The 18,970-nt window shown below is 27.8% G+C and overlaps 3 protein-coding genes across 6 annotated transcripts; 1 reads left to right on the forward strand and 2 right to left on the reverse strand.

Annotated features, from left to right (window-relative positions):
• Positions 1 to 35: 35 nt before the first annotated feature.
• MED25 (Mediator complex subunit 25) lies at positions 36 to 13,417 on the reverse strand. 2 transcript variants are annotated; one of them, XM_089226198.1, is made up of 18 exons: positions 13,089 to 13,415; positions 12,905 to 12,950; positions 12,706 to 12,830; positions 12,436 to 12,646; positions 12,212 to 12,357; positions 10,739 to 10,871; positions 7,894 to 8,323; positions 7,299 to 7,639; positions 7,094 to 7,233; positions 6,864 to 7,026; positions 6,609 to 6,800; positions 1,597 to 1,753; positions 1,397 to 1,533; positions 1,161 to 1,322; positions 1,006 to 1,095; positions 858 to 944; positions 525 to 737; positions 36 to 438 (listed from the first exon to the last, which is right to left on the reverse strand). In XM_089226198.1, exons 1-18 carry the CDS (start codon positions 13,205 to 13,207, stop codon positions 313 to 315), a joined length of 3,018 nt encoding a protein of 1,005 aa, XP_089082324.1. In that variant the 5' UTR covers positions 13,208 to 13,415; the 3' UTR covers positions 36 to 312. The 2 variants fall into 2 exon arrangements, with proteins under 2 accessions (XP_089082324.1, XP_089082325.1); XM_089226199.1 differs by lacking the exon at positions 858 to 944 and having other exon boundaries at positions 13,089 to 13,417.
• Positions 3,279 to 5,706, reverse strand: Hel25E (ATP-dependent RNA helicase 25E). The gene is made up of 2 exons (XM_015522347.2): positions 4,673 to 5,706; positions 3,279 to 4,587 (listed from the first exon to the last, which is right to left on the reverse strand). The coding sequence occupies exons 1-2, from the start codon at positions 5,525 to 5,527 to the stop codon at positions 4,171 to 4,173; spliced, it is 1,272 nt and encodes a 423-aa protein (XP_015377833.1). The 5' UTR covers positions 5,528 to 5,706; the 3' UTR covers positions 3,279 to 4,170.
• A 53-nt stretch (positions 13,418 to 13,470) lies between the features above and the next one.
• On the forward strand, positions 13,471 to 18,065 carry Cog1 (conserved oligomeric Golgi complex subunit 1). Of its 3 annotated transcripts, XM_015522060.2 has the most exons (16): positions 13,471 to 13,599; positions 13,767 to 13,934; positions 14,012 to 14,143; positions 14,200 to 14,339; positions 14,477 to 14,613; positions 14,672 to 14,867; positions 15,016 to 15,160; positions 15,219 to 15,384; positions 15,441 to 15,610; positions 15,663 to 15,884; positions 15,970 to 16,108; positions 17,001 to 17,153; positions 17,220 to 17,365; positions 17,444 to 17,603; positions 17,668 to 17,790; positions 17,857 to 18,065. In XM_015522060.2, exons 2-16 carry the CDS (start codon positions 13,789 to 13,791, stop codon positions 17,971 to 17,973), a joined length of 2,292 nt encoding a protein of 763 aa, XP_015377546.2. In that variant the 5' UTR covers positions 13,471 to 13,599; positions 13,767 to 13,788; the 3' UTR covers positions 17,974 to 18,065. The 3 variants fall into 3 exon arrangements, 2 of the variants coding, with proteins under 2 accessions (XP_015377546.2, XP_089082326.1); XM_089226200.1 differs by lacking the exon at positions 13,471 to 13,599 and having other exon boundaries at positions 13,789 to 13,929; XR_016191469.1 differs by lacking the exon at positions 17,857 to 18,065 and having other exon boundaries at positions 13,526 to 13,934; positions 17,454 to 17,603.
• Positions 18,066 to 18,970: the final 905 nt, after the last annotated feature.

The raw sequence follows: 18,970 nt of genomic DNA on the forward strand, positions 1-18,970 counted from the left end.
TTATTTTAAAATATTAAAACAGGCTAAGATCTACGTATGAGAAAAATAAGTTATTTTATTATAGGTTCTTAACAAAATTAAAGAAATTATTTACAAATAATAAAATAATAAATATAATTTATATAAATAGGAATTCTAGAATTGTTTGTCAATAATCATAAATATTTTGGTAAAAAAAAATTAAATAATTAATAAAATTTTTAAAAACTTTTCATTAATAATGCATTATCATATTTTTCAATTATTCAAAAAAATAAAAAATTACACAATTTCACCAAAATAAACCTAAAATATAATTATTTTAAAATTGAGTTAGTTGAGAAAATCAAATGTATGAACTTCATCATATTGTTGTTGCTGTTGTTGAGGTTGCAAGGGTCTGCCCTGAGCAATGGGAACCTGCTGCATTCCCATCATTTGTGGTCTATATTGTGTTTGCTAAAAAATATTAAAATTAGTAATTAAGTTTAAAAAAAAATTACTCAAACAAATTCAATATAATGTTCTTAAAAACATAAACATACTTGTTGTAATAAATGTCTGAGACCAGGATTACTGGACATTACAGGTCTCATTTGCATTCTCTGCTGTGGTGCACTATTACCCATAATCTGTGGTGATTGATTTCCAGGAACCATTTGTCTTGATTGCTGTTGCTGTTGTTGTTGTTGCTGCTGTTGCTGTTGATGGATATGGAATTGTTGAGTTCTTAATTTGTGTTGTTCTTCTTGTTGATGCTAGACATAAAATTACCAACAATTTATAAATAAATTCCACCAAAATATATATTAAAAATATTTCATTAAAAGGTTCTTTAAACAATAACATAGACCAACACATTGAAAAAGTTTACTCACTTCCAATTGTGCTTTTAATATGGTCTCTTGCATTTGAGCATGTTCCAGATTTTGTTGCATTTGGGGCACATTCATTTGATTACGTATCTATACCATATAATGCTATTTAAATATTTCTAACATATAAAAAATATTATACTTATCGTACTTCTAGCTGAGACTTCAATATGTTTTCTTGCATTTGGGCTTGTTCCAAACGTTGCTGCATTTGTGGTATGTTCATTTGATGACTTTGTATCTGCAATTATTGTGTTAGTGGTAATAAAACATTAAAATAAAAAAGGTTTAAAACAATCTAAGTACCTCCATTTGAGACTTATACTGTAGTTCTTGTTGTTGTGCTGCTTCTAGTGTCTGACGAAGTTGATGTATCTTAGCCAAATTTTGTTTTCTAGCCATCTCGATTTGTTCACTGTATTGACCTTGTGATGGACGAACACCAACATTTCCAACGCCCCCAGGACTCTATTAATTAGATTTATCATCAAACATAAAGCAACATAAGTATTAAGTAATGTATAATTTTAAAACAATTTTACCTGTAAGGGCATATTTGGATTATTGACATTAACTGGTTGTCCAGTTGGTTGAGGACTAGACATCATTTGAACAGATGGACTATTAGAGACTACCTGATTACCTTGTGGAGCAAAATTGTTGGATCCCATTAAGTCGGCTATTTTGGTAAATAAAAAATATTATTCAAACAATTTTTATTGTAATTGGTGTAATTACTAACCCAAATTTGATTGAGGTTGACTTTGTAAAGAGGCTGTTAATGCACTGTTAGGCATAAGCCCTGGCATCTGGTTAGGTCCTGGACCACCAGGCATATTCGGACCCGGTGGTAATTGCAATTGTCCAGGCATATTGCCTTGAGGCATTCCCATTCCACCCTAGAAAAAAATTAGTCATTTTGAAAAAAAAGTATGTTTTTTAAATATAAAGACTAAGTGATAATTTTTCATAAAAATTTATCTAGTTTATAAAATTATTATTATTATAGTATCATTTTTACTTAACAATTAATTTTATAAATTAAATTTCTGATTTCGTGATATTCAAAATTGAGTTAACTTGTTAATTTATATAAATAATGTTAAGAACCACTGCTTTAACTAGTATATGTATATGTTAATATTATTATATGTATATGTGTGAGCCGTCATCGGGCTCAAGGAATGTGCTGATGAAGCCATCGAGACCCGACGACCGGCCTGGACGCCTTGCGCATAGAAGGCGAGTGCGGCAGTCCAGGATTGGTGACAGAGCATTACGTTTGTACAGAACATTCAGAGCCTTATTTTTCATTGATATAGTTGTACGTTTATTCTTAATTACAAATACAGAAAGTTAATCAGTCCTAAAGTGTTTGTGAATTTATTTGTGAGGACATCTCAGGATCGTCCATAACAATAAATAACATAAATTAATTAAACAATAATGTTTATAGAACATTATAAAAATAATAAACCATTATATTATTTATATTATATAAATCATGGTAACACCATTGGTCTGAGGAGCCGTTGTAGACATGAGGAAAAATAATTACAATGATAATGATTGAATAAAATGCATTGTTTTATTCCAAAAGTAAAACATTTAATTTTTTTTTCCGTGTTTTTATAGTTTGAGAGCCACCAAAATTTTGTGGAGATGAAGAAGCCAGAGAATGAAAATGTTTAAATACATTTACCCTCATCTATTTGTTAAATCAAGTATCAACTTAGAATTCTCTTTTTCTACCTTATCTGAGGTGCAAATTAATGGAAGTAAGACCAAATTCAAATTCAAACCTAACATAATAATTAATTCCTAGTTTTCTGTTATACTAATTGTTATCATATCTAGTAATTAGTAACTTAATAGATTATACCCAACACAGTTTCAAACAATGTATTGGCTTATAATTTTCATTTGAATACTTATTAAATACACATAATCCATAGAAATATAATAAAAATATATTTTTTTCCTTAAAAAATGTATTCTTCAATCAAAGTAAAATTTGCATTTAAGTATTTACTAAGAGATATATTTAGATTATAACATATGATAACAAAATAAATGAACAATAGATTATTTTTAAGGATTCCCTGCAAGTCATAATCCAACCATTAAGAGATTTGGTTTGAGATTAGTAAAACTAGACTTATTTAATCAAATTATGTAATTTTGCAAATAATTTGTATTTTTAAGTAAAATATGGTGCTCCTTTTTAAGCACATGGATTTTACTTTCAATTTGATTCTATGAACCTAACCTGATTCTTGGTATACACAATTTATTTTATTTTATCAATAAAATCAATTTGGATGTACAATTTTAAAAAACCATTAGGTAGTTAATTCTTTAAATTCATGTTGGATGGTAAGTTATTGTGGTAAGGAAATAAATACATAAATAATGTATACACAATTTAGTGGTTAAAATTCATTATTGTATTTTACGCATTGAAAAAATGATAGTATTTTCATTTAAGTCAAATCAAAGACAAAAAAAAAAATCTAACTGTATGGAAGAAGTGCTAATAAGTAAAAACATTAAACATTTAAAAAATGGATATGTGATACTTTCCGATATTTCAGTATGGATTCACAATTCGAAATATATAACACATAGTGAAGATTTTAGTGGACACATTTTTTTTTTTATTACCTTAAATTAACACACGGATTTAATTTAAAAAAAATTGACATTAATATTGAATAGTCATAAATTATAATAATATAAAAAAAAACTTTAATGAAAACAAAATCAACTTTTAAGAATTTCAACTCATTCAATCAAATTAAACTAGTAAAACATAATTCAATACATTTGATACTTATAGAAATCAATTTGGCATTCATAAAAAAAACTAAATTATGATAATTTATTAGTAATACTTTAAGTGGTCATTGATGAACACATAATATTGAAAAAAAATTTGTTTCCATATATTTTTGTCTAGGTTTATTGGAAAATTTAAAAAACTACATATCAATACAGTTTGCAAATTAGTTTAATAATTTAGTCAGTTGCATTATTATGTACAATCTTAACTTCTAATCATATTATGAAGATAATATCTAATGTCCCTAAATATTAAACCATACACGATACACAAATGCAAAAAAAAAAAAATTGACAAAATGTTTCCATAGTTAATATTTAAAATGATTACTCACAAGTGAATTAAATCACTTTAAGTGAGTAATACAATTTAGAATGTAAGAATATGTCTTGCAAAACTTTAAAATCATAAGGCAAGCTATCATATTATTATCATTGTTTTGTAAAATTTCATAAAATATTAGATATTATAAAATCATTTTCTCTCAACGTAAGAACTGAGCTCAATTTCATTGGGCATTTGACCAATGGTGACATCAAACCTATCTTGAACACTATTCAAAACGTTTGCATCAGTTTCTTCACAAATGAATGTTATTGCTAATCCTTTGGTACCAAAACGCCCAGCTCTTGCCACTCTATGAAGATAGGTGTCGGTGTCTTCAGGCATGTCGTAGTTTATAACAATGTTCACTCGTTCAATATCCATTCCTCGACCAAACAAATTGGTAGCCACTAATATCCGCTTTTGAAAATCTTTGAATTCTTGGTAGAACTTTAATCGATCTTGTTGGGACATACCACCATGCATAGCAACAGATGGGAAATTTTGTTCATTAAGTAGCTCTGTGAGAACTACGCAACGTTGAACAGATTTAACAAAAATTATGACCTGGACAAAAAAAAATTTCAATTTTAACAACATAAACTACATTAGCTTTATAATAATATAGTATTTAATTGAAATTGAAATTTACCTGATTGAATTCTAATTCGTCTAAAAGATCAAATAACTTCTTATTTTTTTCCTTTTCAGTGAGTTTAACATAGTATTGCTGGAGGCCGTGTAATGATAGTTTAGCATCATCGTCAACATATACTTCCAATGGTTGTTGCATAAACTTTTTACAGACAGGTCTTATATCTTTGCTAAGTGTAGCACTGAACATCATGACTTGTTTGTTAAATGGCGTGTTCTTAAATATTTCTTGGACATCACTTCGCATGTGTAAGATCTCTAACATTTTATCACACTCATCCAAAATAAAATGCTTCAGATTATTGAGAACCAATTTTTTTTTTCTGATCAGTTCTAATATGCGACCTGGTGTGCCTACCACTACATGGGGCTTGTTGTTCTTTAATGTATCTTCATCTTTCGTGATGGGTACACCACCAAAGAAAACACTGACCTTGACTGCCGGCAAGTATTTAGTGAAGCGCTCAAATTCTTTACTTATCTGGAAAGCCAATTCTCTGGTGTGGCACAAGACCAGAGCATATACTTCACTTTCGTACACTTCCAACTGCTGTAAAGTGGATAAGACAAACACGGCCGTTTTACCCATACCAGACTTGGCTTGGCAAAGAATATCCATGCCCAGCATAGCCTGTGGTATACACTCATGCTGCACTTCGGACGGATGTTCAAAACCACAGTCAACAATTGCTCTCAGTATTTCCGGTTTTAAGAGAAAATCACGGAAACCCGAACTGTGTATGGACACATAGTTACCCTTAACTTCTTTTTTGGCTTGTTTCTTGTCATCGTTTTCAACGGTTTCGTTCTGTTCGTCTTCTTCGTAGTCTAAAAGATCATCGGCATCTGCCATCGCACGAATATGAAGTTTATGAGTGGAGCGTTAAACTCAACTGGAGGATGTTGGATATTGAGTGATTGTTGTGTAAAAATTAAGTTAACAGAGAAAACAATTTAAGAAAACAGAAGATTAATCGGTAAACGACGCGTGTTTATACGGCATTACGGCAAACACAACAGACATTTTAGATCGGCGTTTGTGATCAGTGTGTACACGTTTGGGGAATGTAAATAACAGTTTACAGTTTGGCAATACCAACATGATTGAGCGACTTTAAGATTATAACAATCTCTCTGAAGTATGAGCCATCGATCATAGATGGCGGTAAATACAAAAAGATTTTTTTCATAAGAAACCCATAATCTGTTATTAATAAGCCAATAGTTAATGTGCTGCAAAGTGCCAAAGTAATTAACCTGAATATTTTTTGGGAAGAAGCCACACATTAGTGACGAATGATGATACCTTTTTTTTTTTGATTAATTAAGACAAAAATATATAACCAAATAAGAAATAAACAATTTATATTTTCTATCTTATACTTATAATGATAGATCTTTGTTTAGAATAAAATCATATCTAAAATATTAGTAAAAAAAATAAATAATAGTAATAATTTAACACCAACGTGAGATGAATATGGTAAAAATAACAGATAAAGTTGGACATCTAAAAATTGAGAATGTATATTTTGAATTTTTGATAAATAGTGTATACAAATTACACACTCTGAAATCTTAATTCTGAGTCTACCACTTATTTTTATCTTTATCTACTTTTTTTTAAATTTAAATGTTTGATGTTGATTTGATGAATTATTTTGGTACTTGGTATACCATTTCATTAATATAAAATTGTATTACACTTTTACTGTGGAGACAAATATATACTAAATAAGACCATAGTCGGAAATTCATAAACATTTCTGGAGGGGGAAGGGCTAAATTAACTAAAAAAAACTATATTCAAATAAAATCACATTTCACATGAAACCTGTCAAAAAGGCTATGCCTCCTAAGCCCCCCCCCCCCCCATTCACGCCTATGAATAAGACCAACAATATATGATATAGAAATGTAATTAAAAATCTTACCTGGCCTTGACGTAATATGGCTGAAGAAGCTTTTTGATGTTGTATAAGCTTACGTAGTCTATCTACAAATGCTGCTTGATCGTTTGGGATAAAACCAATAAATGCTTTTCTATCGTGTGTATAAAGCAAAATTAATACTTTGACATCACAATTATGAGAAGTTGGAGCACTGTTAAAATGTACACAGCCAGCCTTTAAATAGTTAAATTGTATGATTAAACAAATAGGATATTCTTCAGGTACTAAAAAACTTACATATCCACTAGTCATGTACTTTGTTAAAGATTCTAATGCTTCACACGGTGTTGGTTGGAAAACTACAGATTTTGAGTCTTTCAAATGAGCACCTCCAATACTTCCTATTAAATTTTTGGGCATCAATTGCATGATTAATTTTTCAGGCCATGTTTCTGCTTTTCTAAATATTAAAAAATAAATGTAAGAACATTTTTTTCCAAGTATTCAATTAGCAGTAGGAATTTTACAGTTCCGGTTCTCCATTTTTTATACTGGCTGAAACAATACAAGGGACGTTTCTTGTTATTTTTGGTATTTCGTTTAAAGGCTTGGATTTTTCTATCCATTCTAATGTTCCCGTCCAAATAGTTTGTCTGCCAGGTCCATTCTACAACAATGAAATATTTTATTAAAACATGGTTTATTTATTTAATTAACAATCAACAAAAATACTTGTTGCTGCTGTTGTTGTTGAACTTGTTGCTGCTGTTGGTTCATGATTCGTAGAGCAGCTTGTTGTTGCTGTTGATGTTGCTGTTGTGCTTGGTGCTGCTGTTGGGCTTGTTGCTGTTGTTGAACTTGCTGCTGCTGTTGTGCTTGCTGCTGTTGTACTTGCTGCTGCTGTTGTGCTTGCTGCTGCTGTTGCTGCTGCTGCTGCTGTTGGGCTTGTTGCTGTTGTTGTTGTTGTTGAACTTGCTGTTGTTGTTGAACTTGTTGCTGTTGTTGAACTTGTTGTTGCTGCTGCTGTTGAACTTGTTGTTGTTGCTGCTGTTGTACTTGTTGTTGTGATGCCACTTAAAATTTTTTTAAGTTTTGATTAAGCTTATGGAATTTGTTTTCAAATAAACAATAAATATTTAAGTGCATGTTAAATCATAAATGATTAATGATAATCTATAAAATCAAGTCATTTTTAATTTGTTTAAAGGAATTAGATTTTATTACCATTCATCAAGTAATTACTGTAACTAATATCACGTCCAATTGACCTACTGTTTCCCTAACTCATAAATAAATAAATACATTTATAATCTAAAATTTTACTTACTATCTAATCTTTGTTGGAATGAAGGAGTTGTTAACTGCGCAATTAACGCACTCGCTTGATTTGGTTGACGCTGTTGCGTTTGCATCATTTGCCAACTACGAGGTGCTTGAGGAGGCCTCAAGAAACCACCAGAATTTGAAACATTTGAGTATTGCTGGTTTTGACCTTGATTTACATTACGAATCATTTGCTGCTGCTGCTGCTGCTGTTGTTGTTGTTGTTGTTGTACTTGTTGTTGTTGTTGTTGTTGTTGAGCTACAGCTACCGCTTGTTGGGCTGCCTGAACGGCTTGTTGTTGTTGATGTTGCTGCTGCTGCTGTTGTTGTTGTTGCTGCTGCTGTTGCTGCTGCTGCTGCTGCTGCTGCTGCTGTTGTTGTTGTTGTTGTTGTTGTTGTTGTTGTTGTTGAACCTGATTCTGCATAACCAAAACCTAACCAAAAAACAATTTTTTACAATTTTATCACTTTATTTTTTTTTTTTTGATTTAAAAAAAGCTATATTTACAATCTATACATAAAGCACAATAAGTAAATTGGAAAATAATAGTAATAAAAATATAAAATGATTGGCTTGAAGGAAGAAACTATCCATCAACAGTACTTCCAATTTAATTGGAGAAAAATTTATTTTCATTTATCTTAATTTTCCATTTCATTGTCCAGTTGTAAATTTGATTTAAATGGTAATGTATAGAGGTCGGATTTATATTCTCTTAATATTCTTTTAAAATACCAGATATATGATGTTTTATGTCCTTAAATATGCAAAATATTCTTTTAATATTAAAAAAAAATTTATTTTAAATTTATTTTAGCTAATGAAATAACCTACATGCTATCGCAATCAATAAGGAATACCTGGAGATTAATTTTTATTAAAACCCAAAAATTAATTATTTATAAACAGAATTATTTAGTGAACATTATACTTATCAAAGTGCTGACATACGTGAAATATATTCATTATATGCCGATATTACAAAAATATTTTCAAATATTCTCTAACCCAAGAAATATGCTTTTTTATGCAAAATAAATTTTTTCCTATGAATTCTGTGTTTCATGAATCGTAAAGATTTCTCACTACTATTTAACTGCATAGACTAGAAACAAATATGTAAAATCATAAAAATCCAACCTCTAGTAATGTATATCATAGGTTGCTATGTTTGGGCCTTTGTTTAAATTAACGTCAGTATAGTTGTACTGTCTGCATATGCTACTAGACTTCTGTGATTTGTTTTGACCTTTTGGGGTTATCTGATGTGTAAATATTATAGAGTATAGGTGATAGTTCACTTCTTTGGGGAACTCTCTCAATGATTTTATGGTAATGAGGTTAAGGAGAGCAAGAATTGTTATGAGGATGCTACATCTGCATGTGTTGTCTCTGTATTACAAGTGCCTAACATACCAAATTTTAAGCTCAGCAGATCTTGTTTAGCTCCGTTAGTTATAAAATTAAAATTTACATTATTATTGAGGATTTCTCGCAAGTTTTTTATTCAATTTTAATTTTAAAGCGAGTTATGTGAGTTTTAAAATTTTAAATTGTTTGTAAATTTTAAAATACTCAAAATTAATACTCTTATGTTTGACAATGAAATATCGATTTTTGAGATAAGACTTTAGAATGAGGAAATATGGAACCGGTAGAAACAATTTTAATTTGAAAAATAGTCCGTCGTGCCAGATACAATGCGTGTGCTATATCAAGGAATACAACAGGACAATGCTCTTTTTTTTTGAATGATGAAGATATTTTGTCGGTGATTCTATATATTTGGTGGATAATCGAGTGATATGAACGGAATTCAAATTGCTCATTTAGAATGATGTTTTTTTCTCTGATAATAGGGATTATTCTTCTAAGTAAGTTTTCAAAAAGTTTCCCTAAAGTCAGTAGTTAACTTGTCAGGCGGTATAAAGTTACTAAATGCTTTAGTTTTTCTGGATTTGGAATTAATATTAATGTCAAGAATTCCCATATTGGAGGAATGTATTTTCTTTTGAGATTTAGATCAAACTATCAAAGCAATAAATATGTATATTGATTGACTGTGATTCAACACTTTTTGGGTTAAAGCTATAAATATTTCAAGTTTCATATTCCATTTACAATTAAAACTTCAATAAGTACCATTGAACAAGAGATGTTACGAACCATAATATTTAAGGTCGAATAGATCCGAACCTACACACTTTTAATCGAACCCGAACTGTAACGAACTCTTCAAATATTTTATCGAACTCGAACCGAACATTAAAAGTTAAATTGGATATTATTTTATTTAATATTTGTTTATTTATTTATTTATCATTTAGCCACCATACCTCAGAATTATTGAATAACAATTTTACTACTATTTACTTAAATACTTTAATAGTTAATAATTATTATGCATGAAATTTTTAATTTTTAATTATTAAAATGATGTTAACTGATAAGAAAAAGCGAAAAACATCAATATTTAAAACAAGCAAACATTAAAGAACTAATATTAATCTATTATTTATTATTTATTTATAATTTATAATTTTAGCCGTTACTCCATCGAATTTTATTTTTATTTCTCTGGTTCAATTTTTGAATGGAACTATTAGATATTTGGTTTGGTTCGAAAATCGAACAGTTCGTAACATCTCTACATTGAACCATATATAAAACATAATAAATAATATTAAGTATACATAGCCAGGTTCATTTAATTAAATTGATTGAATAATGATTATTTATTTAAATAAGTTAATGATGCAATTATTATAAGTTTGTTTCAACTTGAAGTTACAAAAATATGTAGTTAATGTATAGGCAAATTTTAACGAACAACTGTGAAATTACTTACCGGATTAGTAGTTCTGAATGGAGCACATGGAGCAACTGGTGATCCAATGTTAACATTTGTAGACAATGGACTAGTCATAGATAGACCGGAATGAGTTGTAGCAGGAGTTGGGCTCATTGGACGCTCTTTTAGACTGTAACAATTTGAAAGGAAATCTGTATATTATATTATAATAACTAAAATTATGTTCACTATTAAATATTTATTTAAAAAATCTGGTTTGTTTTAGAAGAATTATTATTCAAAGAAATGTGGAGGATTGAAAATATGTGATATTCACTAATTAATACTTATTAAGTAGTATTTATGTATTTTATAGTGTATGTTAAAGTTGTATAAGATAATAATACTATTGGAATTTTAATATGGAAATAAGATAGTAATTTTATGAATAGTTATTTGCAAAAAAATATATGATTTTGTTGTATTATTTGCTCTGCTAATATTTAAAAATAATTTTTTTTAAGAGTCCTTTTTTAATCTATGATTTACTCTTGTATTAGGCACAAAAAATAAACATTAAATTAAAAAATATACCATTTTAAACTGTGTTAAATATAAAATACTATGTGAATAACATGTGAGAGATAAAATCAGTGGCAATCTAATGATAACACATGGTATTTTCAATTTTAAAGGTTACACTAAATAATTTGAACGTATCTCTTATTGGAGTTGGATTCTAAGTTTTTTTACTGCCTATAGGCATAAAAATATAAATAAATCTAAATACATATATATAAATACATCTGTTTTTGATAAATTCTAATTTTTAACTATTTATATCTTAAATAGGATCCACTATTTAAGAAACTGGATATGGATTGCTTTATTTTTTTCTGAAATTAAAATTTTTAGGACAGTTGAAAGTTTTAAACTGTTTTTAAATGTTCCCATAAAAAAATAGTTCAATAGTGTTATATCAGATGATCTAGAGGGGCATTGTACTGGACTCCATTTATGGCCAAAAGTTTGGTTAAGGTATTCTCCCATATTATATTATAGCTCCCATCATCTTGGAAAAAAAAAAAATCATATAATTCAAAACTTTTGACTGTCCTAAAAATTTCAATTTTGAAGATATCAAAAAACTGCAGATATTAAAGTTGCTCAGAAAAAAATAAAGCAATCCAAATCCAGTCTCAAAAATAGTGGTTCCTACTTAAGAAATTTTTATTTAAATGCACATGCTCCGATAAAAATAGTTAAAAATTAGAATTTGTCAAAAACAGATGTATTTATATGTCTTGTAGGCAGTACAAAAACCACAAATCAAACTCAAAGTGATGTGTTCAAAATACTTCCTGTTACCTTTAAAATTGAATACAGAACATATCATTGGAAAATGAAAATAAAACTGTAACTTATATTGACTAATTTTATTAATTTTAATACACTTCAATCAAGATTTACTTATGTTTTAGATAATTTGCTTGGGTAACATTAATGAATTAATTAATGCAATAAACTCACCTATATCCATTGAGTAAAACTAGATGCCTTGGATCTTTTGCATAGTTTTTGTTTTGAGAAATTTGTAAATCACCACCAGCTTTTTCAAATAATTTTAATAATGCAGGAGTTTTTCTAGCTGATAAAATTGAGAGTAAAATTCCTTTCTAAGACACACAAATAAATATTTAAAGAATTAATAATTACATACTTCTAAAGGTAATTAACTAAAAAAAATATAATACTTCTTGAAAGAGATTAGCCATCTGATCAACACTACGACCAGCATATGTTTCACATTCCATGATTGGAAAATTATAAGGTGGTGAATTGCATATGAGAATACAATGTCTTTGTTTAGCTTCACGGATTTCTTGCAAGTCTTCAAAGAAAACCAGGGCCGTTGCTAAACCTTCACCCATATAAGCATGGGATTCTGCCATACCACCAATCATACTGAAAAAATAATTAAAAAATAAATATATAATACCATTATGATATGAATAAAGTCTTACTCTATTTTTTCAATCATTTTTATGACTTTTTGTGGGCTAGTGAATGTTCCATAAGTACGACAACATGGATATGGCTTACAATCATTTGCTTCATAAACTACAATACCATAAATTGCACTACTACTCTGTAATATTCATAAATATTGGTTAATGATTGACAATCAAATATAATGCTATTAAACATTTGAATAATACTTACTTCAGACAAATACTCTCGTTCTTCAATAGGTCCTTGGTTAAAGTATCTTTATAAAATAAGAATAATTACACTCAATTAAAATAAGTTTCAAATTGTGTAGTGCACTAGTGCATATATACATATAATAAACTTCAATAGTAACAATTAATAATTAAGATTGAGTAAAAATTCAATAATAACTTACTCTAATGTCGGAGTCACATAATTTGTTTTAAGTTCACTGATATAAGTGTTCATGGCTGTTTTCTCTATAACAAATATAATATCTGTTTGAACGGAATGGTCCAATGGGCCTAAAACCATTTTTGGACTTGTTGAATAGTAATTATTGTCAAAGAAAAGACGCGAGGCCTTAGAATCAAAACTTCAATGTTTTCAGTAGGACAGTAAGTTGCTAAATAATTGATATAATTTTGTAATTGTACATAATTATTTATAATATGTAGAATTAAATATAACAATATAACTAACAATCACCAAATATTTCGATACAAGCACCTACTGCTATTATTTATAATAATACAATGAGATAGTAGATACTACACTAATCTCTTTTCTATGATAGGTACAACTACATAACACAAATATCACTTATCATGAAAACAAGTCTTATCAAAATCCAACTTAATTTGCCACTTGGAACTTGGCTTCCCGGTTGCTTGTTAGTTTGCCAGTGTTCAGTTGGTCTGTTACTTGTAAGTCAGTGAATGAGTACATAATTTATAGTGGCTTTTCAATGTTCTATCCTTTAAAGTTCAAATGACAATCAGTACCTATAATTAATTCGAAATAAAATCCATTCAGACTACCAGCATTAGTGTTATGACATACATACCTATAGTTATTATTTATTACCTTGCAGAGATAAACTAGATGTAAATAAAATGGACACAAAATTTCCAACGAAAAACGCCTTCGAGTTTGCTAATGATTTGTTTGAGACATGTAACTTGGCTGAAATCGAATCTTTACAAAGTTCTTTAAAAAAAGATGTAGAGAAAAAGGCAGACCAGCTAAAATCATTAGTAAGGTTTGTACAGATATATTTTTAAGAAGAGTGAAAGATACCTACTTTATAAGTTTTTTAATTTAATGTTTTATGTACAGTGAAAAATACCGAGACCTCATTGATGCAGCAGACACAATCAGTTCTATGGCAAATATAGTTTGTGACATAACAAATGTAACCGAACATATTTTAAAGACAAACCAAACTAATCCTAATACAGCTTTAGATAGGTAATTATCAGCTTAAACCTTTAAAACAATTAATTTTATATGTTTTTATTCTTTAGCAAAAACAATTTACTTGATAAATTTGCTGCTCAATCAAAACTTTTAATTGATTTAACTGAACAAATATGGGATTGTTTGAACTCGAGAAATTATTTAACTGCTACTCAATTGTTTAAGTTTGCTTCATGCATTAAAACAAGTAAAAAGATTATCACTAAGTGTAATATAAATAAAATAGCATGTTAAATATTATAAATTAAAGTTGATAAATAATTATTAAATTTATTTAACTATTTTAGACAAGTCAATTTCATTAAGATATATTTTTATTTTTAGGTTTGAATGAAGATTTAACTAAAGGGCTTAAGAAAGGTAAACCATTTTTGGATAGGGTTTGGTCTACAATATCTCATTTTCAAATTACAATATCTGATAAAACAAAACTAGAATTGTCTGGTCACATTTCACCTGAAGTAATATAACAAATTATTATTTTCATTGTATTTACTGAACTTATATTTTATTACACAGAAAGCCGCATGTTGTTTTATAAGCTTATCAATATTAGATAAATTAGATGCTCATTCTTTAGTTAAAGAATTTATTATATTACGTTCAAACATGTTACAACACTCATTAACAGAAGGAAGTTCAGTTGAAAAAAATATTGAAAACAGTTGTAATTTAATTATAAATACTATTTACAATTTATATTTATGTTTTACAAGTAAGATTATCGATATATTAAGAAATATTATTAATTTTGTTATTTGTTTTTTAATAATATTACTGCAATTTATGATTAAAAAATGTTGTATGCTACAATATTTTGCCAAAATGTTTGTTAATACATTATACTAATACATTTTCTTTAGACTATGATCTTTATAATAGTGGAATGATATACCTACAAATTAAGAACATTTTGAATAATGGACCATATGTGTTATCATTAGTTGATTTGGATTATTCATTGAAATTTGGACTTATATATTTACCAAATTCTATTAAGGAATTCAAGTATGTAATCTGACAGTTTGTCTGATATTTTCTATTGATTGTAATTTATTTAATTTAGAATTGATTGTACGCTAACTCCCAATGAATTATCACAAGAATATATAACTAACATTGTAACTAATTGGTTAGTATGGGCAAAACCATTTGTTAGTTCCAAAGTCACAGAAATTCTACAAAGTGTTCAGTCTTTTGCAACTCTTCGTCACTTAAATCAGTTGTCAACCGTAAGGAAGTAAAAAATAATAATCTTTTATTTATTAATTATCATTTTTCTTATCAGGAATACCCTCAACACTGGACAGCTATATCTGAACAAATTTCATTTGAGTCTGACTTGTGGTCTGAATTATACTGTCCTCTATTTGCTCAAAGAACTAAAGAGCTGTTAACCACTCATTGGGAAGAGGTTTTTCCAGTAATCATTTCAGATATTAACAATGCATTGATAAAGTAAGACATGAAAATAAAAAAATGCATTTGTATAACTACTGTACTATTTCAGGCCAGAAGAACCTTACTTGCAAGATAGTTTATTTTCTGATACAGATGAATGTTTCGAAACTCGTTCAAAAGGTTGTTCAGATAGAACAGCTGCATTGTGTGCATGTGTTGAAAGAAGGGTTTCATTATTGATAGATATGTTAAGTGAATTGTACTCTGAAGATGATGATCCATGGGCCTTGAGGCAACATCAAGGAAGTTGTTGTAACAACTTTATTATTAGGTAAAAAATAATAAATATTGAACTTAATTCTTAGATTTCTCATGTAAAATAATAGAATAGAAACGTGTGATTATTATATTTTTAGATTGGGAAAAAGTATGGTACAATTAGTTGAACAAGACACATTAACTGAACCTGGAATATTGTTAATAGCTAGATTTTTATGGTTCTTGCCAATATTATGTACAACGTTAAAACAATGTTTAGTATCCTTATACCAACAGGTAAGACATATTGAGACAATGTTATTTAACATGTGTGTTTAGTATTATTGGGGAAATGTCACTTCACTTTTTAGTCATCTTTTTTCCATTCTAGCTTGAAAGTATCATATTCCCAATTGATACATATAAAGCAATAATAATTCAAATATTTTATTTATTTAACTAATAAATACTAACATTAAGTTCTTTACTTTACTCAAAATATTTTTTCTTATTTATGTATTATAATTTTTAATTCTTATAAAATTAAACTTATTTGTTTATTAATGCCTAAACAGGCCATTTGTACATAATAGCAATGAGAATATTATTTATTTAAATTAATTATTCATAATACATAATGAAAAAATATTCAAGCTCATTGTCAATGAATTAAATATCAAATCAAACCTATCAAGTTAATCCAACTTACAATTAAAGGCCACAAGTGAAAACTTAAAATTTGTAAAATTAACCAAGAATGTGCACAAGAGTAGAGTGAGAAGACAATAAACAGGGAATGCTCTTTATAAAGTATGCAGTAAAATAGGTTATTAATATTGGATAGAAAGTCACGAGCATTTAATGGGCCCATTAGAGAATAATAATGAAGAAACACGAGTTGGAATTTTCTGTGGGAAATGGGAAGCCTTTATAACTTGGGTGCTAATGTTTAGTTATATGAACAATGTAGAAAATAATTTACTCAATAGATATTATAAATAAGAACATATAAATTCCTAATTTTTCTAAAATGTAGTTGTAACTTAATAATATTTAATTATTTATACAATCATATTATGTCAAATTTTCAAACAAGTTATAAAAAGTTCTAAATACCTTAGAATATTTAATATTGTTGATTTGTAATCATCTTAAATACTTTGGTATATAATTTATATTATTTGTTTAGTTTAATTTTTGGACAATATCAAAAGAAGAAATACAAAATTCCTCGATAGTTGTTTGGAATAAATGGATAGAAATAGTTACTAAAAGAATGTTCGATGGTTTAAAAGGAAATATTTTTCCAATTACACTTGGAGAACAACTATCTACAATTCCAGTAAAATAAATAAAAATAATTCAAAATATGAGCTAAGCACAATGATTTTACTTGTTTTTTTTTTAGAAGTGGGATGTTTTAGACATAGAGGTAGAGAAAGAAAGTGGGGAACTAGTTGTGTCCAAACTACAAGTTCCAAACCAACCCACATTTCCATTGCAAAACTTCATTCACGATATAATCAGTTGTCTAGCTTTGACATTACCACCGAAGTAATTATTGAAACTATTTTATTTAATATTTTGTTTAACACTAACATTATTTCTATTGTTGCATATTATTACATTTAGATTTGTTCAGGAGAAAACCATTGCTTTGTGTACTGAATGGATATTGAACGAATATCAGAATAATAGTGAACTTGAAACATCATTGAAATCTAGACATCAGATACAAAAATTATTTGATCTTAAGTACATCAATCAGCTTTTAATTGGCGTTGAGAATCAAGTAATTATAATGATATGTCATAAGAACTTAAAATATGTTGACAAAAAACTTTTTATGTGTTTAGGGTTTATTGGAAATCTGTTCAAAGCAAATATCAGTAGTTGAAAACCAAATTGATCCAATCAATTTAGATGTTTTGGACGAATACATTGTTAAAAATGTTAAACGAGCTGTGGTTGCAACTAAAGTATAACAATAATATCAAGCCTATGTTTTCAAATGATATAATGGTTATATAATAATTTTTTTACAGTGTATTTTTGGCACCATGTATCCTAGCCAATTTTTACAGTCAGAATGTTCAGATGAAGCAAATAACTTGATGTTCAGCACATACAGATTTAAATTATTTTTAGTCACAGATTCTTAAGTTATTACTTTAATATATCCTTTAAATCAATAAAAAGTATATTAAGTTATGTTTGTTTATAAATAAATTTATTTAATAAAATACCAACTTAACTGGTGTTATTTTTTTTTTAAAGTTTAAACAATACCAGTCAGTAGTGGTGAATTAAGTACCTTCCTAGCAACTAGTGACTTATGGTTTATTTTGTTAGCATAAAAGGGTTGGTGGAAAGGTAACGCTAATAAAGGGTATCTAGTCTTTTTAATAGTGTTTCAGCATGAATATTTAACAAAAATGAAGTTTAGTGATCACATAATTTTTATGAGCATTTGAAATTCATGTTTTTTTTTTGATATTAAAAAAATTAATATTGGCCAATTATTTGGCAAATTAACTACTTTTTAATTGATTTTAGATATTTTGTTAAAATTTGAAAACAAATAACTGTAGATACTTAAAATACATTACATCATTACTTCATTTCCATGAAAATATAAAAATTGTCGTTTCATAAACAACTGAGCTGAAATTCAAACATGTGGAAAATTCACAACTTTCCTCATTTTAATTTCATCACTGTAATTAGAGTTCATGTCATGATGACCAGTTGAAAATTTTTTTTAAATAAATTAATTCTTGATAAAAAATTGAAAGAAAGTCAATTGTAAAAATTAAAATAAGAACACATTTTTTTTTAAATTTGATTTTTGTTTTTTGGAAAAATATATATTAATAATAATATGTATTTTTTATAATAATAATTATTAATAAGTAAACATGTAGCATACTAACTTGACAAAAAAAAAAATAATAATAATAAAGTATACATGAATACGAATACGTTTTTCATCATAAATAATACTGGTCTATAAAAGACCATAAAATAGAATCATTTTTTATTATAAAATAATTATAATTAATTGTTTCAAAGCTTTTGTAATGTTAATTATAATAATAAAAGAAACGTATAGTAATAAATAAATCAAGATAATAATCGTATAACAATAATAATAATAAT

The sequence above is a fragment of the Diuraphis noxia genome, unplaced genomic scaffold, assembly GCF_037042655.1.
Source record: "Diuraphis noxia isolate RWA-SAM2 unplaced genomic scaffold, SU_Dnox_SAM2 contig0004, whole genome shotgun sequence".
Taxonomy (NCBI): Eukaryota; Metazoa; Arthropoda; class Insecta; order Hemiptera; family Aphididae; genus Diuraphis; species Diuraphis noxia.

Bases quoted from the DNA above. Each gene is read 5' to 3' on its own strand.
- Hel25E (XM_015522347.2), bottom strand. From the start codon at position 5,527: ATGGCAGATGCCGATGATCTTTTAGACTACGAAGAAGACGAACAGAAC. The intron at 4,588-4,672 runs GTAAATTTCAAT...TTTTTTGTCCAG, and splicing joins ACGAATTAGAATTCAATCAG to GTCATAATTTTTGTTAAATC.
- MED25 (XM_089226198.1), bottom strand. From the start codon at position 13,207: ATGGTTTTAGGCCCATTGGACCATTCCGTTCAAACAGATATTATATTT. The intron at 12,647-12,705 runs GTAAGACTTTAT...TTATTTTTTCAG, and splicing joins AAAATGATTGAAAAAATAGA to TATGATTGGTGGTATGGCAG. The intron at 7,027-7,093 runs GTAAAATTCCTA...TTTAATATTTAG, and splicing joins AAAAATGGAGAACCGGAACT to AAAAGCAGAAACATGGCCTG.
- Cog1 (XM_015522060.2), top strand. From the start codon at position 13,789: ATGGACACAAAATTTCCAACGAAAAACGCCTTCGAGTTTGCTAATGAT. The intron at 14,614-14,671 runs GTAATATAACAA...TTTATTACACAG, and splicing joins CTGGTCACATTTCACCTGAA to AAAGCCGCATGTTGTTTTAT. The intron at 15,161-15,218 runs GTATGTAATCTG...TATTTAATTTAG, and splicing joins AATTCTATTAAGGAATTCAA to AATTGATTGTACGCTAACTC.